Below are 22,093 nucleotides of genomic sequence, written 5' to 3' on the forward strand. Positions count from 1 at the left end.
CAAAGTCAGGGGAATTCTCAACTATAATTTCATCAAATTAGTTATCTAAGCCCTTTAGACTTCATTCCAAATCCTTTCTCTACCTTGGGGATTCTTATGTTGGTCTCTTGACTGTTTCTAAGAGTTCTTGCACAATTTTGTCATTTGTGTTGGTTTTTCTTTCTTGTATGTTTCCATGCACTGTCTCAGCCTTGTCCACGAGTCCTAAAGTCCATTCCTCAGACCAGGCTTGTCTGTATTCAGTGCTTTCCATTGTCTTTTCTTTGAATGTTATTGATGGACTCTGACATTTCCAGAATATCTGTGGTTCTACTCCAGTGTCTCAGTTTACTCAGTTTACATGCCACCTTTCCTGCCTGTATACTCAAATCCTCACTCCAGGGTACTGAGCATCTCATCCACTCTGGCCACTTTCTTGTCTGGGTCCTGAGTGGAATTTTTTACGTCATTCATCTGCTCATTGGAGTCTTCTAATGACTGTTGATTAGTTTTTAAAGTAAGACTCTGATATCTTTTTCTAGAATTCCACCTATTTTAATATCTTTGTTTTCTGGTATTGAGACATCACTTTGTGAAATGCCATTGTGCATTGCTAGCTCCTGGCTTTTGCTCTCTTTGTGTGATTTATGCAGTTGTTAGGATGTGTGTGTCCTTTAGGATGTAGTTTATCTTTTATTGGTTGCAATTTTTATTTATTTCTTTTGTTTTATTTTTCCAATGCTGGGGATTGAACCCAGGGCCTTATACTTCTAGGCAAGGGCTCTGACATTGAATCAAAGTCATACTTTGTTTTGTTTTCATTTATGTGAGTCTCCTGATGAGTTGCCTTGTCCTTATGTGGCAATATATTGGAGGTGGAGCTGACTGCAGTAGCACATACATTGGGTTACCAGTGGTCCAGGGAATAATAGAAGCAGAGAGTGAAGACACTTGTGACCTCCACCTGCATCCTCTAGAACATTCAGATACAGTATCACTGAAATTCCCCTTGCAAACAAAATAGCAACAACAAAATACTCCATAATAACTTGGTTTATAGTAATTTTTTTTAGTGCTAATGGTCTTAATATTTGAGTAGTGAAGTTAAAAAAGGAATGGATAAAAAGAAAGCAGAGGTATAACCAGAATGAGAGGAGAGTGTGTGGTTGGGTACACAGTGAGTAGCAGGAAGACTGTTGTGTGTTGAATGTAGAGGAAGAAAGGGAAAACAACGCAGGTTTTTCCAGTGAGAATACAAATTAACCCACAACAAATAACCCAAAGACAGAAGTGAGCATTCTATGAACCTAATCAAAACAATTAGAATTAAAATAATAAGGGTTGGAGAGAGGGCTCAGTGGGTGAACTTCTTGCTGCCAAAGCTTATAACCTCTGTCCTGTCCCCAAGACTTATGTAATGAAAGAACAGAACCATTGACTTCTACTTGCATGTGGTGTTATACACACACACACACACACACACACACACACACTCGTGTAATTCAAAAATAGTAAGTAAACAGTAAACAAACAAAAATTAAATTAAACAATAAATATTAAATGGATAGTAAAATAGCTAGGCATGGTGGTACACATCCTTACTTTCAGTATTCAGAAGGCAGAGGCAGGTGAATCTTTAAGTCTGCTGCCATCCTAGTCTACATAGAAAGTTCCAGGCTGGTCAGGATTGCATAGTATGATCCTGTCTATAATGAAGTATGACAGAATACTGTGTATTTTCTCTCAGTCTGTCTCTTCGTGCTAGGGAGATGCACTTTCTCTGCCGCTGACAGGGTGGGGCTGCCAGTGTCAGACATTCAAAATGAGTCAAAGACCACTTCTGGCCAAATTCCACCTCTGATTTCCTCAGGTTGCAAATTGCACCCCATCTCTGGTGCTTTGGGGGTGATTTGCGCAGTGCAGGGCCTTCTGTACTTGAGTCTCTGAGGAAATGGGGAAGACCTACTGTGTCTGCCCTTTCTAATCTGTTAGATTGGCTGTTACACATCCCAACACATGCTTCCCGCACTCCTGTAAGACTTCAGGAATGAGAGAGGGTGTTAGGGAGGCAGAGGGTGTTGAGGAAACCGCCCTAATCCCCCTCCTGATCCCATCTCCTCTATGTGTGCTGTTGAGCATCTATGACATCCATCAGGACTCTGCCCCGAGGTCTGCTTACACTTCCACCCACCCTGGTTTCTTTGCACTTTGGATCTCCCTACTTCAGGCTCCTATACTTGTCTTCTAGTACTGGGTTCACAGTCTACTGTCCTCTGTTCACCTCTTCACCCCCCGAAACATGAAATTCAGCTTCTGATTTGAGTTTTCAGCATCCAAACTGTCAGACTCTAGGGATAGCTGCTACCCACTGTTCTTGAATACATGCTTTGAGCAGGACCGGTTAGGACCGGTAGGAGCATCTTGGCATGGAATGGTGTAGGGGTGCCTTCTTCTACCATTCTTGTTTCTGTTCTCTGTGGGTCTTTCTCTTGTTTCTATATTAATGGCTCTTACCTTCACATTGTTTGATCCAATCCCATGATCTCCAATCAGCCATCTTAACCTGTGTGTTCACAGTGTGACTTTATGAGCTTCCAGGTGAGAGATTACATGTTAGGTGGTGTCACGGACATGTTTCCATAAACTGGTCCTCTGTGAAAAAAGCAGCACTAATGATAATAATAAATGCCAGTGTTTGAAAGCACTTTTGTGAAAATGTGAAACTTGAGTCACTAGATACATGTCTGCTCACTAATGCTTCTTTAAGAGCCCATCTTAGATAGCCCCTATGAACCCTCACCTACCCTTCTTTCATCTTCTCCTCACGAAAGGCTGGCATGAAACCATTTTCTTTCTCACCTGTCACGCAGAAGCGCAGACATTGTACTAGAAAGAAACTCTGAAGAGAAGAAAGCAGCCAGTTATTGAAAACAGCAAAGGCTGCTAAAGTAGTTCTAGCCTTCCAGCCTGGCTCCATTTCCAGAGCTGTGTTTATGGGAACTCATATGTCTCAAAACTAGCATTCGTCACCACCATTCCTGTCTCCGGGTGATAGCTGATGATGTCTCCATGTTTATCAGCAGTGGGATGATCCCGGAGCCCACATTCTTGCCTGTCTTCTGTTTCCCTGCAACACTGCCTTACCATCAGTAGAATGCAGGCCATAGCACCATTTAAAATTCTGTGCACCCGGCCAAACAGGCTTTGGCTTTGAGATAAAATCAACGTAACAGTGTAGTTGTTTCTGGAAGTCCAGGAAAGAGCCATTCTTGGGAAAAAAGAAAGAGAGAAAGAAAGAAAGAGAGAGAGAGAGAGAGAGAGAGAGAGAGAGAGAGAGAGAGAGAGAGAGAAGGAAGGAAGGAAGGAAGGAAGGAAGGAAGGAAGGAAGGAAGGAAGGAAGGAAGAAAGGAAGGAAAGGAAGGAAGGAAGGAAGGAAGGAAGGAAGGAAGGAAGGAAGAAAGAAAGAAAGAAAGAAAGAAAGAAAGAAAGAAAGAAAGAAAGAAAGAGGAAGAAAGAAAGAAGATGGGTCAGAGAGTGTTCAGAGAATGCAGCCCCTGTCCTGGGGATGCTGAATAGCCCAGAAGAAGGAGCTACTTTAAATGAGCCCTGGCAAGGGCTGGCAAGCATGCAGATGGTGGCTTGTCCTTAAATTGCTCAAGGCTTGGAGCACACAAACACAGGTGCCGGCGAAAAGCCACACCGACACAGGTGAGTTCTGCGTCTCAGTTGCTCACCTCTGTTTCCCTTCATTCCTACTCCATAGTGTGGATGATGCCTCCTACGAAGTCATGCAGATTGACATCGAGATTGAAGGACCCAGTGACCCACCCACCACACAGCTTGTCACGTGGCAGGTTGAATACCCAGGAGACATCACGTCTGACTTGGGGGTGTCCAAGATCTATGTGAGCCAGAAGGACTTGATTGGGGTCATACCACTGGCAATGGTAAGAAAGCACTTGGGGAACTGGGAACGGGAAGGCTCCATGCTGTGATCCAGATGCAGGGGTCAAGGATGTCAGTCAGCCAGGACCAAGATGGGGACAAAATGGGAGCATAAGCTCACTGCCAATGGCCAACAATATAGACTCTGGTGATATTCTTTAAATTGCATTTATAAAATGTAGTCCAGTTAGTAGTTATGAGCCTGTCTTTATGTGAATATTATGGATGGTGGGATGAGCATGCATGATATAATGTAGATAACTTAAGGATTTCAGACATATGCAGCTATACAGAGTGCTTGGCTTAAGTGTGCATGTGCATGAGATGCAAGGAAGGCTGGGCTGTCCATTCAACAACATCACAGTGACTTAGACACTGCCACAAGGATCAAAGAGAACAGGTCTTGAAAGATAATGGGGTATCCCTGCAAGGAATCCTTATCTCCATGAGAGAAGAATAGGGTTCCATGAAGTATTCATCTTAACTCCTTGATTCTGAGGGTCTGGTGTCTTACACTGGCATTAGTCACCTTCCTGTAAGGAAGAAAAATACAACTCAATTCTGGTCTCCATTTACAAGTCATGTGTTCTACTTTTCTTTCTATTGCTGTGATAAATACCAGGACCAAAGGCAACTTGGAGAGATAGGGGTTTATTTTACTTACATCTTACAGTCTGTTGGGGAAGACTGCTAGTAAGTTTCCCAACCACCCTGACTCAAAATAATCATTCAGAAACCATATTGTTTGCAAAACAGTTTGGCCGGTAGCTTAAGTTCATTTCTAGCTAGCTCTTATATCCTAAACTAACCCATTTCTATTAATCTGTATATTGCCATGTGGCTGTGGCTTACCAACAAGGTTCTGGTGCATCTGTCTCCTGAGGGCAGATACATGGCTTCCCTATGACTCCACCTATTTTCTCTCTATTTCTTTTCCAGCCTGGCTATGTTCTGTTAAGCCATTGGCCAAAAGCAGGTTCTTTATTAACCAATGGCAATAAAACATATTCATAGCATACAGAGGGGGATGCTACATCACCTCCTCTTTTCTGTCTAAATTAAAAGGAAGGTTTTAACTTTAACATAGTAAAATTACATACAATAGAACAGTTATCAAGTAAGAATTATAGTTATAATATTTATATCTATTTTATATTTTATCATAACCAAGGACAACTATAATTACAACTATCTATTCTTTAAGTCCATCAAAGACTTCAGAAGAATATAATATTACCTAAGTAAACAGGAAGTACATTATAAGCAACTTCCAAAACTCTAGAATTGATCGAGATATTTTGCTACCTGGACAGTCACCCAAAGTTCTTATGTAACATTGGGTCATCTATCTTCAGCCTACAGACCCATAGTATCTGGCAGACTTTTCCATGAAGCAGGAAATTTCAAAGACAGTTCCACTTATATTGGCAGTTTGGCAGTCACATTTTGTGTGTGTGTGTGTGTGTGTGTGTGTGTGTGTGTGTGTGTCTTGCAGAATGTCTGGTAGACTCTTTTATGAAGCAGGAACCCTAAAGGACTGTCTCAGCTTCTTTAAGCAAGATTAGAAGTTATTTTTCTGTGGGTCCTGCATGTCCAGTTCATACAGCATCCCATGAAACAGTCCAGGCAAAAGGAGCCTCTTCGATGCCCATCATCCTCTTGAAGTATATTGTGCTGCCAGGAGCAAATGGGTCTCATTGTCATGAAAAATCCTAAGTTTTTAAAACATTTTAAATGCCATATTCTGAAGATCTCTGAAATATTTGAAGAATAACTATCTAACTGAAATTATCTCTATACATGTAGAAAATAAAACCAATATGACTACAAGCTTGACTATTATAGATGATTTATCTATTAACCTATATTTATTAATTATACATTACATTTTTAAATGAGCTGTACAAAGACAATACCTTAATCAAGAGCAGAAATACACATATAACAAATTTGACCTTAAATTTGTATCAATAAACCAAGATCCATACCAATGCAAATGTCTGTAGCATATCCCCCTTTAAATGTAAATAAACATTTATAAACAATATTTGGGAATTTGGGCATAGTTTTCTCCAAACTGCTTTCTAATATTTTGGGGGCAAAGTAATTTTGAGGGTTTCATGGGGACATTTAGGGGGGTCTTGGTCCATCAAACCACATTAGTCTGGAAGAAATCCACAGGTTCTCATCCACTGTGGAGAAAAGAAGCAGAACCTCCTTTCCAAAGCTACACATTCTTAGACCCAAATTTTGAAGTCAAGATACCTTTAAAACTTATATGTTGGTTTTGTTATTAGCAGTCCCCAGATTCATGAACCAGAAAGCGTTTTGAAAGGAGCTGAACAGTTTCCGCTGCTACCACTGAGTCGGAAAGCCTTGTCTTAAAAAATTGTACCTCTGCTTGCTTCTAGCAAACAGAGCATACCCAAGAAGATGCTGCTACCAAAAAGCTGCACTAAACTCTGTTTTTCTTTATCTAGAATTTTTTTTAAGTTCTCTCACGCTTTTTTATATGAATGTAGTCAGCCCCACATTGGGCGTCAATCTGTTGGGGAAGGCTGTTAGTATGTTTCCCAACACCCTAACTTGAAATAATCACTCAGAAACCATATTATTTGCAATACTGTTTTGCCAGTAGCTTAAACACATTTATAGCTAGCTCTTATATCCTAAACTAACCCATTTCCATTCATCTGTATATTGCTACATGGTTGTGACTTACTGGCAAGGTTTCAGTGCATTTGTCTTCTGTGGGCAGTTACATGGCTTCCCTGTGACTCTGCCTATTCTCTCTATACCTTTTTCAGCCTGGCTATGTTGTGTTAAGCCATTGACCAAAAGCAACTTCTTTATTAACCAATGACAATAAAATATATTCATAGCATACAGAAGGAAATCCCATATCAATAGTTTGTCACTGAGGGAACTCAGAGCAGGAACTGAAGAAAAAGCCATGGAAGAATGCTTGTTACTTTCTTGCTTCTCATGCCTTGCTCAGCCTGCTTTCTTATCTCATCTAGGACCAGCTGCCCAGGGATGGCACTACCCTGGGATCATGGGATAGACCCTCCTGTATCAATAATCAATCAAGAAAATGCTCCTCAGAACTTGCCCACCTGGCCAATCTGATGGGGGTGTTTTCTCAGTTGAGATTCCCTTTTCTCAAAGACTCTAGCTTGCATCAAGAAGACACAACAAAAAAACCTAACCAATACACTATACAAACATATATTTCTTGGTCCTCAACTACTTTTTTTAGAGGGCAGACAAAAATCACAGCCAGCAGTTAGTTGTGAGAATGAAACAGTTGCTGGGTTTGAGGCTGAAACTCAGGGGTGGAATACTTGCCTGGCATGTGCCAGGAGAGGTTTCAACCCCTAACCCAACAAAACTTAAATAAATAAATAAGTAACTCGTGGGTCCTTCCAAGAACTCCAGCCCCTTGCAGACACGTGATAACTATTAGCCACTTTTATGATTTTTCTGTTATAGACAGCAAGGTACGGAGGGCACTCCACAACCACAACAGGTTTGTGCATTCTCCAAGGAAAGCTCTTGGTCACAGCCATGTTCTTCACAGTCTGAAAGCTAGGCAGCAGGTAGGTATCTCTGATCAGTGTGCCACATTTAATTAACCAGGTTAAAATACTTTGAATTTGACGAGTTCCCAGCAATCAAACAAAAATTCTGAGCTCTGACTCCCTGTGTCTTGTATCTGGGGCATTGGGAGGGCCACATTTGTTGGGTGATATAATACTTCCCATGGTGGGGGGGTATTACCATTATGAAATGGCCTTGCTTCTTCTAGACTGTATGCTCACTAAGTGATAACTGGTAAAGCAATGGAGATGTGTAGACCAGGGGGTGGGTTTAAAGTCAGAAGCATGCATTCCAGAAGGGAGTTTGAAGAGTTGGGGGTCTGATGATGTGGGAAGCCACTGCAGGGAGGACCATAGGGCCTTGCCCATACTGGTTCTGTTGTTGCTGTTGCTATTGTTCAGAAGCATTCTGGCTACATGCTTAGACAGAATTGTGAGCCAAAGGGGAAACAGAAGATTAGGGCATGTTCTCCGTCTGCTCTACAAAAGCCTTTGTTATACTGGGCTTGGCGTGTGCTCTCAATTTACTCTCTTTGTGTGGCCAGAATGGAGCTTGTCTGGTGACTCAGTGGCTTGGATATTCCATCTGGTAGCTGAGTGACCCCGAACACATTATTATCCCTGTGAATCCAAACTACTAACAATCAGGTTGGGACTGGAGCGATGGCTCAGCCATCAAGAGTGCATACCACTCCTGTAGAGAACTAGAGTTCAGTTCCCCAATACCCACCAGGGTCTCAGCAACCTTTAAATCTATAAAAACCATGTCCACCTTGTATCTAGCCAGGTGAGGGACCAGAGACAAATCTGATCTTTTATTGAGTATAATATTTCCCCCGAACTTCTAAGCCAAGAACTTTGCCAGGTGGCAAGGGAGGCTGAGGAGAGTGAAGTCCCTTCTCAGAGGCTGTCTACCTGGGTAGGTGGATGCAGCAGGGAAAGAAGAAAGGGATGCCAAGGCTGCCCCTTACCCAGTGAGCTGTCCCTGTGGTGGGAAAGCAGACAGCTGAGCCATTCGGAGATACACGTTCCTGATAGGTTCTCAGACATCCCTCCGCATTAGAAGTAGGAATGGAAGAAATACAGCAATAAACCATGTGCTTAAAAATCCCTTCCATAACTCTATAACACTATAAAGATGTTCTCCATTGTAAAATATATTATGGTTTGTGTTTTGATAAAGAAATCTTTGCACGTATCTCCCACCGATTCCCTTGAGGTAAACTTTGAGAAATAAATTTTAATTCAAGGATGTGAGTCAGAGGATATGTAATTTTGTAATACAGTTTTGTAATGTCTGTAGAACTGCCTTTGGGAAGTCTTAACTAATTTACAATTCTACCTGCTGTGTGTAAAGATACCCATTTTTCCTGCAACTTTTCCAACAGAGAATATTATTTTTTTTCAAATAGACAATTTATTAAGCAAACATCTTATCTCAGTGTCTCCTTAATTTGCCCTACTTGGGTTACACTATTTTTATTTCATTATTAAATATTTGTCCTTTGCCCATTTTATTATCCTACTGGGAATTCAACTTCTTTTCTTTCTGAAGCTAAAATGTTGTACAAAGCGGGGAAATCACATTTCAATGGTTGGACTTGCTGACATTAGCTCTTCCTACATTCTTGTTTAACAAAACTGAACCTCTAGGGTCACTGAGTCTAAATCCACTTTCTTCTGTGTGTTAGTGATAATCTGTTTTATGGTTGATGTGTCACATGGATTCTTACCTAATTTCACACATTAGGGGGTAGTGCAAAGGATTGTGCCTGTTTGCTTATGTATATATCCTGGGATGGAACCTAAGGCTTTTCTTATGCTAAACAAGTCCTCAGTGTCTGAATCATGCCTCCAGTCCCTCACTGGGGGTATTCTAGGCAGGTGCTCTATCACTGAGCCACACCCCCCTCACTGGGGGATTCTGGGCAGGGGCTCTACCACTGAACCACACCCCAGCCCCTCACTGGGGGATTCTAGGCTGGTGCTCTATTGCTGAGCTATGCCCCTAGCCCTTGTTTAATTTTTAATGTGATCAAATCTATCGATCCTTTTCATAATTAACATCTCTCATCTTCTCCTAATGAATTCTAAGAGGAAAATGCACACCTGCTTTATTTGTTCTTACAAAGCCTGGGAATAATACAATGCCCGACACAGCACATCCGAATAAGCAGGAAGAACACCAAGATGGTGCTGAAGGCAGGTGCCTTTGTGACACCAGGAAAGCTTAGAGATCGGTGTAGGGCAAATGTCACACCCCTGCTTCTCAGTGGTTCTGTAATTGCACCTCTAGGAAATTTTTAAACTGAGACAAAGTCTCCCCCCATGTCCGGTGCTTTGAAAGCTTTTGTACGCTCTTAACCCAATCATGCATTTCTATGAGCTTAATTTTTGCCCTTCGAGAAATCATCCTTTGCTGTATTGAAGGTAAAGTGTGCTTCCCCCTCCTAAGGGAGGGGAATTCTTAGAGAAAAGCTCATTAAGTGTGCATCTTTCTGTTAAGTGCATAGTGACCACACAACAGGGTCTGGTATGAGGCATGCTGTTTGCATTTCTTAGAGGAGCTGGGAGGCTCCTCAGTGGCACATCGATTCAGGGTGGTGGCAGCTTCTTATCGCTGCTTCCTGATCTTGGGATAAAACTAATTCTCAGTTTATTCCAAGTTTCAGAGACACTGGCCTGCACTTCTGTGCTGGGAATGCAATTCACTAGTGAGTCCTTAAAAACTCACTAATAAGTGCTCTTCAAAATTCAATGAACCCTTATTTCCACTCCTTTGGGGAAGCAGCTGTTTTGAGTGTCGTCATGGTGGGTGTTGCTGTCAGCCCAGCACATGGATGAGGAAGGGGCTTAGTCAACTCTTTCTTGACATTGGAAAAAACAAGTATCGTGCATCCATTTCATAAACGGATCTTGTTTTGCTTCTGTCTCAGCTTCATCTCTGAAGCTTTAATACTGATTATTGTTGATCTGGAGCTTGAGATAAAACTCAACCCAGAGATAACAGTCAGAACAGATAGTACATCATCCTTGGCAATAATCAGAAGGAGGTGATGTAGGATTCCCCTCTGTATGCTGTGAATATGTTTTATTACCATTGGTTAATAAAGAAGCTGCTTTGGCCTGTAGCACGGCAGAAGATAGGCAGGTGGGAAAACTAAACTGAATTAAGGGAAAGAGAAGGTGGAATCAGGCAGATTTCATGTAGCCACCCAAGAAGTAAGAGGTAACAAATCACGAACCTCTTTGTAAAATATGAAAGAATAGAAATGGGTTAATTTAAGCTATCAGAGCTAGCTAGGAATATGCTTGATCCATTGGTCAAACATTGTTGTAACTAATACAGTTTTGTGTGATTATTTGGGTCTGTGTGGCCAGAAAATGAAAAAGTTGTCTCCATTTACAAGGAGGTTCTAATTCCAAGGAAGTTCAGTGTGATGATGTCTCATGGTAGTTGCACTAATGGCAAAGAGGGTTTTGCCTGTTTGTTTATATTCACACACACATATATATCCTGAGATGGAACCCAAGGCCTTGCATGTGACAGGAAGGTGTATACAAATGTGACTGCCAGCCTTCAAGGTCCTGAGGGGTGTACCATGGAGTTTCAGAGCAAGGAATCAAAAATGTCAGGAACACTTCTGGGGTAGTTTGAATGTAATTGGCACCCATAATCTCATTGGGAGTGGTACCATTAGGGGGCGTGGCTTTGTTAGAGTGGGTGTGGCCTTGTTAGAGGAAGTGTGTCAGTGTCGGGTTGGGCATAGGTTCCCTATGCTCAGGATACTGCCCAGTGTCTCAATTGACTTTCTGTCGCCTGCAAGATGTAGGACGGTCAGCTCCTCCTCCGGCACCACATCTGCCGGTGTGCTGCCATGCTCCCCACCATGATGATAATAGACTGAACCTCTGAAACTGTAAGTGAACAATTCCAATTAAAATTTTCCTTTTTAAGAGTTGTCATGGTCATGGCATCTCTTCAGAGCAAAAGAAACCCTAACTAAGACAACTCCCTTTGTAAAGTGCAGCTTGACAGTACGTTCTGGTTTTCCAAGAACTCTAACTGCAAGAGTTCATGATTCCTAGCACATCTGCCATGCTACCTCATGGCAAGGGTCTTCCTTGATGCCTACACTCAGGAGGATCTTAGTTGATGCTGTTATTTTCTTGAGATTGAACGGCGGCAAGCTTCTGCTGGTTGGATTCCGTAGTCATCAGCAGACAAACTTGAGATGCTGTAGGAGGACTTAAGTGTCACTTTGATGGAGCCTTTGTCCTTTGTCCTTTCATTCCGTCTCCTAAAAGCTTACTTAAACCCATTCAGTCTCCAGCCCTCCCTCCTTCCAAAGCAGGAGCTACTAGACTCAGGGGCATGGTTTCTGGCACCCCGTTTTCCATAGCTAAATGCTTTCTTCCTCATCAGCAGGACTGAAAGAGTAGAGGCAGTGAGTTCCACAGCCCACAAAGTAGGCATCAACTATCTGTCTAGCCAGACCCTACACAAACTTGGCGAGGATTGCTGAATGCTGAGGATTTTTGAAGATTTATTTTTTAGTAACATGTATACATGTGCATGTGTGTGTATGCATGTGTGCATGCACATGCACACACAGGCACAGTAACCACAGAAGCCAGCAGAGGGCGTCAGATCACCTGGAAGTGGAGTTATGGATATTTGTAAGCTTTCTTGTGGGTTCTGGGAATCAAACCCAGGTACTCTGGAAAGAGCAGTCAATGCTCTTAATTGCTGAGTCATCTCCCCAGCCTCCAGAATGCCATGTGATTTCCTCCTATGGATGAATCTTGGATTATGAGACCATCACTGTCTTCTCTGACACCTGTGTGTCCTTAAGCCCTCTCAGAAATTTTTTTTCTATGGAGCAAGCAGACAAAACCTCCCCAGCTTTCAGGGCCATGTAATTTTAGCTCTTCAACCTCTCGAGAAATGCATTTCAAAAAAATTCTATCCAGTACATTTCTATACTTAAGTCAAGTGAATTTTACTTAGACTGATCATGTCTGTATGACAGGTCTAGAATCCTGCCTAGTACATCCACCTTGATGTTTCTCCCTGCAGGGATCGCATGGCCCTCAGCCCAGGGTCTTCTCTTCTCTTACCCCAACAGAAAGCACAGCATCTACTCACACAGACACCTGGAAGACGTGCGTAAGACAAGTCCTACTGTCCATTGCGTACACACACACCTGTGAACGGTCTGGAGGCAGAAGAACCCCATCATCATCTCTCAGGAGCTCTTTTAAAAATGAGCGCAGGTAGTGCGGCGTAGCCCTCAGCTGCTGAGATCAGGACTTGGGAAAGAGCCCTAGATTACGGAAGGAAGCTTTCTTTCCTGGCTCCAATAATAAGAGAAGTCCTTTTATTTGGGCCATAAAAGCAGATTCCGGGCTCTTTCTGTTTGACTTTCCGTGGTATTCTTTTCCCATGTCGACCTGTTAATTAACACGCCAGCGCCCCTCTGTTGTTTTACTCAGACTTTTTGAAAATCCAGTCACAAGGCAGCGCACGCCGCCACTTTCATTTTCGTACGTCTGCCACCAAGTGCAAATTAAGATGCTGCCGTGGCCCTCGAGGAAACTCGCTGCTCTGAGGCGCCGTATTTCTTTTTATGTTTGTTGAGTGGCTGCTGTTCCCCAAACCCGTCTGGATAATTAGAGGCAGCACTTAACTGCTGCTTGGGTACCAGGTGAGGCCGTCTGTCTCCAGAACATACTTCAACCCATGTGATTTCTATCATGGCTCAGAGATGTGGGCGCTGCTCTTGTTCACATTTCCCAGGTGGAAGGGTGTACAGAGTCTGCAGCCTGCCCTCAAGACACACAATTCAGATGCAGAGACAAGTCATATTCTAGAGAGATGGAGTTCAGAGTCCAGGCTCATGACCAGCCCACAGTGCTTCATCCATAGTGAGACCAGGAGGGGAGTGTTGATTAGTACAAGAAAAGATGTAAATCAATGCAAGAGAAGGGTGTTGACAGGCACGTGATTATCAATCAGTACAAGAGGGTATTGTTTGGTGCACAAAGGTATTGCTGGGAATCAGGAGAGCTGTTGATAGGTAAAGGGGGCAAGTGTTGATTTGTGCGAAAGGGTGTTGGTTGGTGCAATGGGAGTTAGCCAGTACAAGAGGAGGGTATTGATAGGTGCCAGGGTGGGTATTGATCAGTGCAATTGATTGATTTGTACAAGGGGGAAGATGTTGATCTGTACAAAGGGAGGGTATTGATGAGTTCAAGGGGCTGTTGATAAGTGCCTGTTCAAGGTGATCTTGGGAAATGCAAATTCAGGGAGGCACACATGCCATAAGAGACAGAGAAATCATCCTGAACTTGGAGAAGCCCTTTGCGATGAATTCTTTGTTATGCACAGAGCCACTGCTTTCTCTCCACAGCCCCCTGAGCTGCCTCTGGTGCGCCTTACTTAATGAACTGCCCTCTCCAGAGACGACTAACTGTAAGGTGGCTGGTTGCTCAGCCACAGTGCCTTTGTGGGTATGTCATACTAAATGAACACAGGAGGGCCATTGCTGTCACTGACTGCCATGCAGTTATGACAGCCCCAGCTGTTGTATAGCCAGTTGGTCCCCACGAACAGCTGCTCATGAGGTGATTCATTCTGCAGACCCCACAATAGCACACACTGCTCGGGGAACATCTACAGAGTCCCCCCCCCCCCGAGTGCCAGGCACTCGTGTTGGCCTTAAAGGTATAGCAGAGCCCGTACTCCACCCAGCAGAAGCAAGGGGTAAATAAGTCAAGAATAACTGAGCAAGATGATTTCAGAACCAGCGTATGTGTGCTGCAGAGGAAACCCAGCAGTGCGCTGTGAAGGAGAAGGGCTGAGAGAGGTGGGCACCTGCGCAGGTGGTATCTGCAGGAAGACATGAGGAACACCAGGTGCCCACAAAGAAGGAAAAGTATATACCATGTCCCAACAAAGGCTGGTTGGCGTATTTTGGATGGCTTAAATCTGATATACCTGAGTCATGAATTGGAGAGACAATGCCAGGAGTTGAGATCAGAGCTGGCAAGGACTGAATAGCATATGTCCTTATCAGCTCTGATTCATGGAGTGGAATTTCTGGTTGTGGATGCTTGAATCTGATCTGAGTCATTGTCTATTTGTATATGTAGTGTGTGTATTGTGCACATGTGTATGTGATGCATTATGTGAGTGTGCAGGTGTGCACCAGTGTCATTCTCTGTCACTGTCCACCTGATCGCTTTTGAGACAGTCTCTCACTGAGCCACAACCTCACTGCCTTCTCTAGGCTGCATGGCGAGCAAGCTCTAAGGATCTCGGGATCAATATTGAAGTTACAAAGACCCACAGCCATGCGTGGATTTTTACATGGGTACTTGGGATAAAAACTCAGGTCCTCCTGCCTGCACTACAAGCCCCTTACCCACTGAACCATCTCTTAGACACCAGTGATCTATTTTTAAAATATCACTCTGAAGGCCAAGAGGAGAATATGTTTTTGAAAGGGAAGGCCAGTGGTTGAAACAGAAATACTACTTCGTCCATAACAGGATGACTGAGTTCAGACAAAGGTGACAATGCTGATATTAGAGGCAAATAGAGTTTCTCAGGATGTTTCCCGTGTAACGACATTGAGACTTGCCTAGACAATTGGCGAGATGTGTGTTTGTAGCAAAGATCAAACATGATACTGGACTGGACAGTAAGACATAATAGACTTTTTGATATAATGATACCAGTGTTGGGAAGCCTACGTCATCTAGCATGGCAACCATCGCGATGTCTGGTGACATCAAGTGCTGAGTGCTCCAAGGGTGGAGTTGAGCAGTGAACTTTAAAAGATTAATATAAATCTGAACAGTGTGTCCGTCACTACCAGACTAGGTAGGGCGTCTCAGAAGTTTTGAATTGGGGCTGCCTAAGGCGAGACCATGCTATGCACAGTAGCTATGCAGAGTAGCTGATTCCTTCTCCACCGTGAGTCCACTGTTGGTCTTCTTTCCCTGTGCCGTGCCCCGGAGTCTTCCTTTTATTCTTTGCACAGCTAGGTTTGTCTCCCACTAATGTCTCGGCAGGCAGAAGATCTTGGTAGGTGTAACAGTTTGCTTTCAGTTTTGGTGATAAACACCATGACGGAAAAACAACATGGGGAAGAACTGGTTCATTTGGTGTACACATCCCTGTCATGGTCCATCAGTGAGGGAAGCCGGGGCAGGAGCTGAAGCAGAGGCCATGGAGAAGCACTGGTTGTTGGCTTACTTCCCACAGTTTGCTCTGTTGGCTTTCTTAGAGGAACATTTCCTCAGTGGTCCACCCACAATGGGCTGGACCATTTCACATCCATCATCAGTCAAAAAAATGCCCCAAGAGATGTGTTTACAGGCCCGTGTGAAGGAGATATTTTCTCAGTTGAGAGTCCCTCTTCCCAGATGACCGTAACTTGTGTCAAGTTGACAAAAACCAACCAGCACGGTATGGGAGCAGAGAGATATCTTATGCTGGTGACCACCATTTATCACAATGGCTGTGAACTCTGTCAAGACTGCCAGCTACTGCCGGCCAACTCTATCAAGTACGAGCAAAAAATATCAGCTGTGCTGTTTGTGACTCCCACACAAGCACCCGGTCATCTCCTTCTATTCACATCGCATCACAGATCTAAAGGAATGATTTCTGCCCCTAATGGACACGTTCAGATAGGTACAAGTTTCCTATAAATTATTTGTTTTACAATTCAATTAAATCATATGTTGATTTTTAAGTATGTTCATTGGTGGATTGTGGTGTAGCTGTTAATATGGTTCTTATTTCAGAATCATTAAGTAAGTTCTGATTTATTTACTACATAAATATTTATTGGGGAGACTGGAGAGATGGCTCAGCAATTAAAATCACTTTCTGCTCTTGGAGAGGACCTGAGTCTAATATTCAGCATCCATATCAGGTAACTCACAACCGTATATAACTCCAGCTCCAGAAGAGCAAACACGTCTGGCCTCAGAGAGAACCTATACTTCTGTATACATTCTGACACAAAACAAATGCACACTCGTGATTAAAATAAACTAAAATATTAACAAAATGCTCTGCAAAGAAAGGTTTAGCTCAAATATGGTTGTCACCGTAGGGTTAATATTGTGTGACCTTTTCTGGGGAGACAAATGAATGTCCACCCACTCCCAGGGAGGCTACTGTCAACAGACCAAAGTAAAGATTCCATCCAAGTTCAACTTGGTGAAGCATAGTTTATCAGGCTTTACTTGCAGAGCATGGGTGTGGGAGTTTCTTATAGGAACATGGGTGACTCAAATACTGCTGCATCGCCAAAATGCCAATCAATAGGGGCACCAATATGTGAAAGCTCCATCCTTGGCACTTTATCTGCCTGACCTGGAGGCAGTTGGACATGTCTGTCATTTCTTTCTAGCAGCTGTAACTATGTGTGTAACCTTGGAAACAGTGCCTTGAAAATCTTATGTCATTACTTCCTGGGCCGCGTATGTTTCCTTTATTTTCTGAGTCTTTAAGGGGACATACTTCCTGTTTTCAGGAAATAGCCATGGGCAGTTGGTTGATTGCTCTCTGCAAAACAGTGGTAGTAGATATTTTCCCGTCTTGTAGGTCATACCATCTCCATCACAGCAACTCAACTTGATGAATGAGTCTTGCAGCGAAAGAGTCAATAGTGGTTGAGAAAAGAGACCTGCAAACGGACTCAAGAGCCAATGTGAATGGGTGCAGGTTCCCCATCTGCAGATACAGCCGCTGTCCTTGGATCCAAAATACAGGGGAAAGCATTGCATGTATCCAGAATACAAACAGACTTCTGATGCTGCTGTGCTCCCATGCACTGATGTATAACAATGGTTCTCCCAGCATGATACTGGCTGCCAGGTGGATTCATTGTCTCCATCAATTAAAGAAATGAAGGAAGAGAAAATATCTCAGCTGAAGGCATAAATGAATCAAACTTTCTTATTGGATTTTCTTTAGACTGCCAGTCCCCAAATTAATGACATGAAGACTTATTAATTATGAAATCTTGGCCTTAGATTAGACTTGTTCCTAACTAGCTCTTATAATTTAAATTAACCCATTTCTATCAATCTACATTTTGCCACATGGTTCTTGACCCTCCTCCATTCTATACATCCGACTCCCTCCTTGTCTGGCTGGCAAATTCTGCATGCCTCAGATTCTTCCTGAGTTTCTCTCTCTCCCCAGAAATTCTGCCTATTCTCTCCTGCACAGCTATTGGCCATTCACCTCTTTATTAAACAATAAAGAAGGCACCTTAGGCAGAGACACATATTCACAGTATATAAAAAGATTATCCCACAACACATAAATGTTCATTGGCAAATGTTACAAACGTCTCAAGGGACCCCTGAATCTGAGAAGCCCCTGACTCTCAGGAGTCTGGGTTTTTATTTTTGGGTTTGAATACCCCTTCTTGTAATTGTCTTCCTCTTCTCTGTGGGTCCTCAGGTATCCAAGCAACGCTTCTGGTGCTGAGGTTGGGTGCCCTGTTTCTGTCTGCAAGCACAGAAATAGCTGTTGATTGGTTGGTGTTTGTCATTAACTAGGGTTGACCCACATTACCCCTTTTTTGTGTTTTAATAACCAAGAAAGAGTAACTTAATAGGGAAAGAAGAACTTTGCTTCACTGTGCCTTGGGGTCATAGTTTCAACTGGGTATCATAAATGAGCAGAGAAAAAAATTCTCAGAGGGTATGCACAAGCTAGGTGCAAACATTGTGTCTGTTTATTAAAGGGACTTGAGCATCTGTGGATTTGAGACTCTTAAAGCGAGTGCCTGGAGCCCCTCTGTAGGGATACTAAGGAACAGCAGTAACTTCTCAATTCCACTTACGCAGGGCCAGTCCATTAATTACCATGTAAAAGCTGACCTGCTCCCAGAGCCCAGGATCTTGGCAGCCAACCCCAGAAGGTCAGGTCATTTTCAGAACCAATGCATTGCATGGAGAGCCCTGTGCATTTCAGGTGTTCCCACTACCTGCCAAGCCCACCACCGTGTCATCTCCATGCAATTTTTTTTTTGCAACCAAGTCTACCTGCCTGAGTCACTTCCCTTTTCCTGTGGTAAAGCACCCTGAGAAAAGAGACTAAATGGAAAGACGGTTTACTTTAGCTATGGTTCCAGGTGGACAGAGTCCATGGGATGCAAGGAATGGCAGTAGGAAGGGAAAGCTTGGTGGTCAGAGCAGGTGCCTAGTTTGTCACATTATGTCCAACTTGTAAGGAGCAGAGAGAGAACAGGAAGTGGGGGTGAGGCTATAAACCCTCCAATCCCAGTGATGTACTTCCTCCAGCAAGGCTCCACTTCCTGAAGGTTTCATAACCTCCACAAATAGCGCCACCTGCTGTTCAAATACTACAGCCTGGGAGGGACATTTCTCATTCAAACCATAGTAACCTAACCTCAAAATTATGGAAAACTACACTCAGGTACACAGCACTTATGTACAGTGTTAAAAATAAAAATAGTTTTTAAAAGAGAAAGAAAATCAGGTCTTTGAAGGCAACGTGGAATACATGAAGACCAGCAGCCAATTAAGGCAGAACAATGGTTAGCTTTGCTTTTTTTTTGTTAGGCATTAGATGTCCCTCACTGCTCACCCAAAGGCTATAAAGTACATCAAAATCTAGAGGACCCAAGTTCAGCTTGAAATAGTAAGAGCCTCCATCTGTGATAGTTTTGATCCAAAAGTGAAACTGCTTCCTAGTGAGAGAAAGAATCCCTTTCAAAATGATGTTTTTGAAACCAATACATGCATCTGTTTACCAACTGTATCATCATCGGCCCAGAGGGCGGAGCATCAGTTTCATGTCTCTATAAACTGGTCCACTCGTGTTGATCTTCATGGGCTTTCTTTCACACATTTCTCAATAAGTATACATTTCCTGGTAGGTGATAAGAACACTGAGAATTCTAATGGATGCTGAAGTCTGCATTTAGATATATTAGCAATAGCAAAGTCTAGTTAGGTAACAATTGGGCAGACTTTTGGTTGGAGGTTGGTGCTCATAACATTCTAGCCTGGGGAAAATAAACAGTTGTGTATTTTCACAAGTCAGTCAATGAATGACTAAGACATTGTATTTATTCCTTTTGTTGTAGCAAAATAGCTGACAGAGCAATTTAAAAGAAGAGAGGAGTTTATTTGGGATCAGGGTTTTGTGAATTTCAGTCCACCATGATGCTCATGGCCGCTGGGCAACTGGGGTGTGAGGTGGAAACCCCTCACCTAGTGACAGGACCCAGAGGCCTGGTAGAGCTATGGGAGGGCATAACCTTCAAAGGCCCGCTCCATGGAGACTCACTTTCCACCATCCAGGCTGCACCTCAGAAAGGCTCCACAACCTCCCATATAGAGAAACAAGCTGGAGACTGCACATTGAAATCCCAAGTCCCCAGAGAGTTTTCCAGAGTTATCTGTGAAATTTACGCTAAACAAAAATGATTGTGTATCCTTTTTAATATTTGTGTGTGTGTGTGTGTGTGTGTGTGTGTGTGTGTGTGTGTATGAGTGTGTGTCTGTGCACGCACAATGTATCTTGATCATGTCATACCCTGGTCCTTCCCTCTGGTCCTCCCCAGCTCCTCTCCTCCATTATATCTCCCATCTCCTAAAGGGCAATTTCCATTTTGCTTTAAAGAAACCATAAATATGGATATAGAAGTCACTTCCTCCTCACCCTTAGAGGGTAGAAAACTCCCTCTTGTTCTACCTCTACTCTCCATCTTTCCCCTCCTAGACTCCCCCATCTCCTCACAGCTGGTTACTTCTCTCTAGCTCCAAGCCTAAGGACCTTGTTCTTATACTGATCCGGTCTCAAGTGTCAACTGCCACACCTTCAGAATTCTGTAGTCATAACCCCCCTCAGTACACACAAACATAGCTTCCACCAGGTCCCATGTGGGGGGTCCCACTCTACCACTGCTTAGGCTCCGTTCCCTGTCTGCGATGCATCTCCAGCCCACTGATGGCTTCATCATCTCCTAAGGAATAACCCTTCACTAGCTGTGGGGTGGAATCCTTCTCTTCAATCAGATGCTGACAAGCCAAGCTGCACCCATAATTACTAACAACCAGAGGCCCAGGGGCAGGTCTCCTGGACTCATCTTAGCCAACAGTATGAGATCACCACAAGCCAACTAAAATGAGATACCGCTAACATCTCATGAACTTTCAGACTGCCAAGGCAGTTGGCTACCTGAAGAAAGGCTGGTTATTGATCCAGAAGGGTGGATATGACATGGAAAATTCCCCATAGAAAAACAAAGGGTGAGTGTGACTTTACAAATCCTTAGGGGAAGGAGCCAAGTGCGTTCCAGTTTATGCACCCGAAACCTTCCAAAGGAATAATAATAATAATAATAATAATAATAATAATAATAATAAATAGAAAAATAAAACTAAACTTCCTACAGGAAAGATACTAAGATAATAGAGACACAGGTGAAGGAAGAGCCCTTCCAGCACTCGTCATTCCTAAAGCATGCATATGTAGCTGGAACACTCTGCTCCCATCTCCGACACCCCCCCCACACCTACTGTGATGTGACCACAGGTGAGGCCGACATGTCCATCCCACAAAGCCCGCTATCAACAGCTAAATTAGAGTCGGCCTGGTGATATTAAATGTTGAAGATTGTGCTTCAGACAGGAGTTAACGCTCTGAAATGTATTTATTTGTAACCCGTGACCTTCCCATCAGAAGGGATTTAACAAACATTATCAGGGCGACCTGAACATCTTCTTAAATCGAAGTCCTAATGACTTCTAATCATGTCTTCCTCCACAATCATGCCAGATTTCAGAATCAATTTCATTTTTCTTTAGCTCACTACTTAGCTTCGCTCCAGCTTGTTAATTCTTCTGGTATAGGATGTTTCTCATCTGTCTGTTTTTCTGTTTGGATGCGTGGAAGGAGCTGGGCTGTTGATCACTAATACCCATGTGAATAGCTGCATACCCAGTGTTTAATGGAACAACCCTGACTGTCAGGGAAGTTTATGACTCCATCAGAAAAGATTGAAAAGGGTGGCTGGGCAGAGTGCTTGTCATATATTCATGAAGACCTGCGTTCAGAGCCCCCAGCACCCACATAAAAAGCCAGGGATGCCTGAAATCCAAGGACTGGGGAGGAAGGGACAGCAAATCCTTTAGACTCACAGGCAGATTGCCTGGCTTTAGCAGTGAGCTCCAGGTTCATTGGGACCCTGTCTCAAAGAGTAAAGTGAAAAACATTTGGAAAAACACCTATGATTTCCATATGTGTATGCACTTGTACACACGTGTGTGCCTCTATAAGCATGTGCATACATCTCTACACATGTGCATACTAAGATAGAAAAGTACTTGAGTAGTTGCTAGTCAAGGTTTAGTAATAGTAAGACGATGAGAGATATGAGCCGGAGTGGGAAAGAGTGGTCCTTCAGGCCCTGTGGACAGCAGGACTCAAAAACAGCAAGAGTGTTGCTCTGTGAGATGTCACTTAGGAGACACCTTTCCAAGTCACAGTTCACAGGTCTCAGCTT

General features: G+C 43.3%; 1 protein-coding gene across 1 annotated transcript in view; it reads left to right on the forward strand.

Moving 5' to 3' along the window:
* Tmem132d (transmembrane protein 132D) overlaps nt 1-22,093 on the forward strand; it is a 618,857-nt gene that overhangs the window by 429,064 nt on the left and 167,700 nt on the right. Inside the window, exon 4 of the mRNA XM_087903615.1 lies at nt 3,743-3,926. Within this exon, the coding sequence (XP_087759741.1) occupies nt 3,743-3,926 (184 nt within the window). The remainder of the gene's footprint in view (nt 1-3,742; nt 3,927-22,093) is intronic.

Source organism: Myodes glareolus, chromosome 2 (genome assembly GCF_982192425.1).
Source record: "Myodes glareolus chromosome 2, mMyoGla1.1, whole genome shotgun sequence".
NCBI lineage: Eukaryota > Metazoa > Chordata > Mammalia > Rodentia > Cricetidae > Myodes > Myodes glareolus.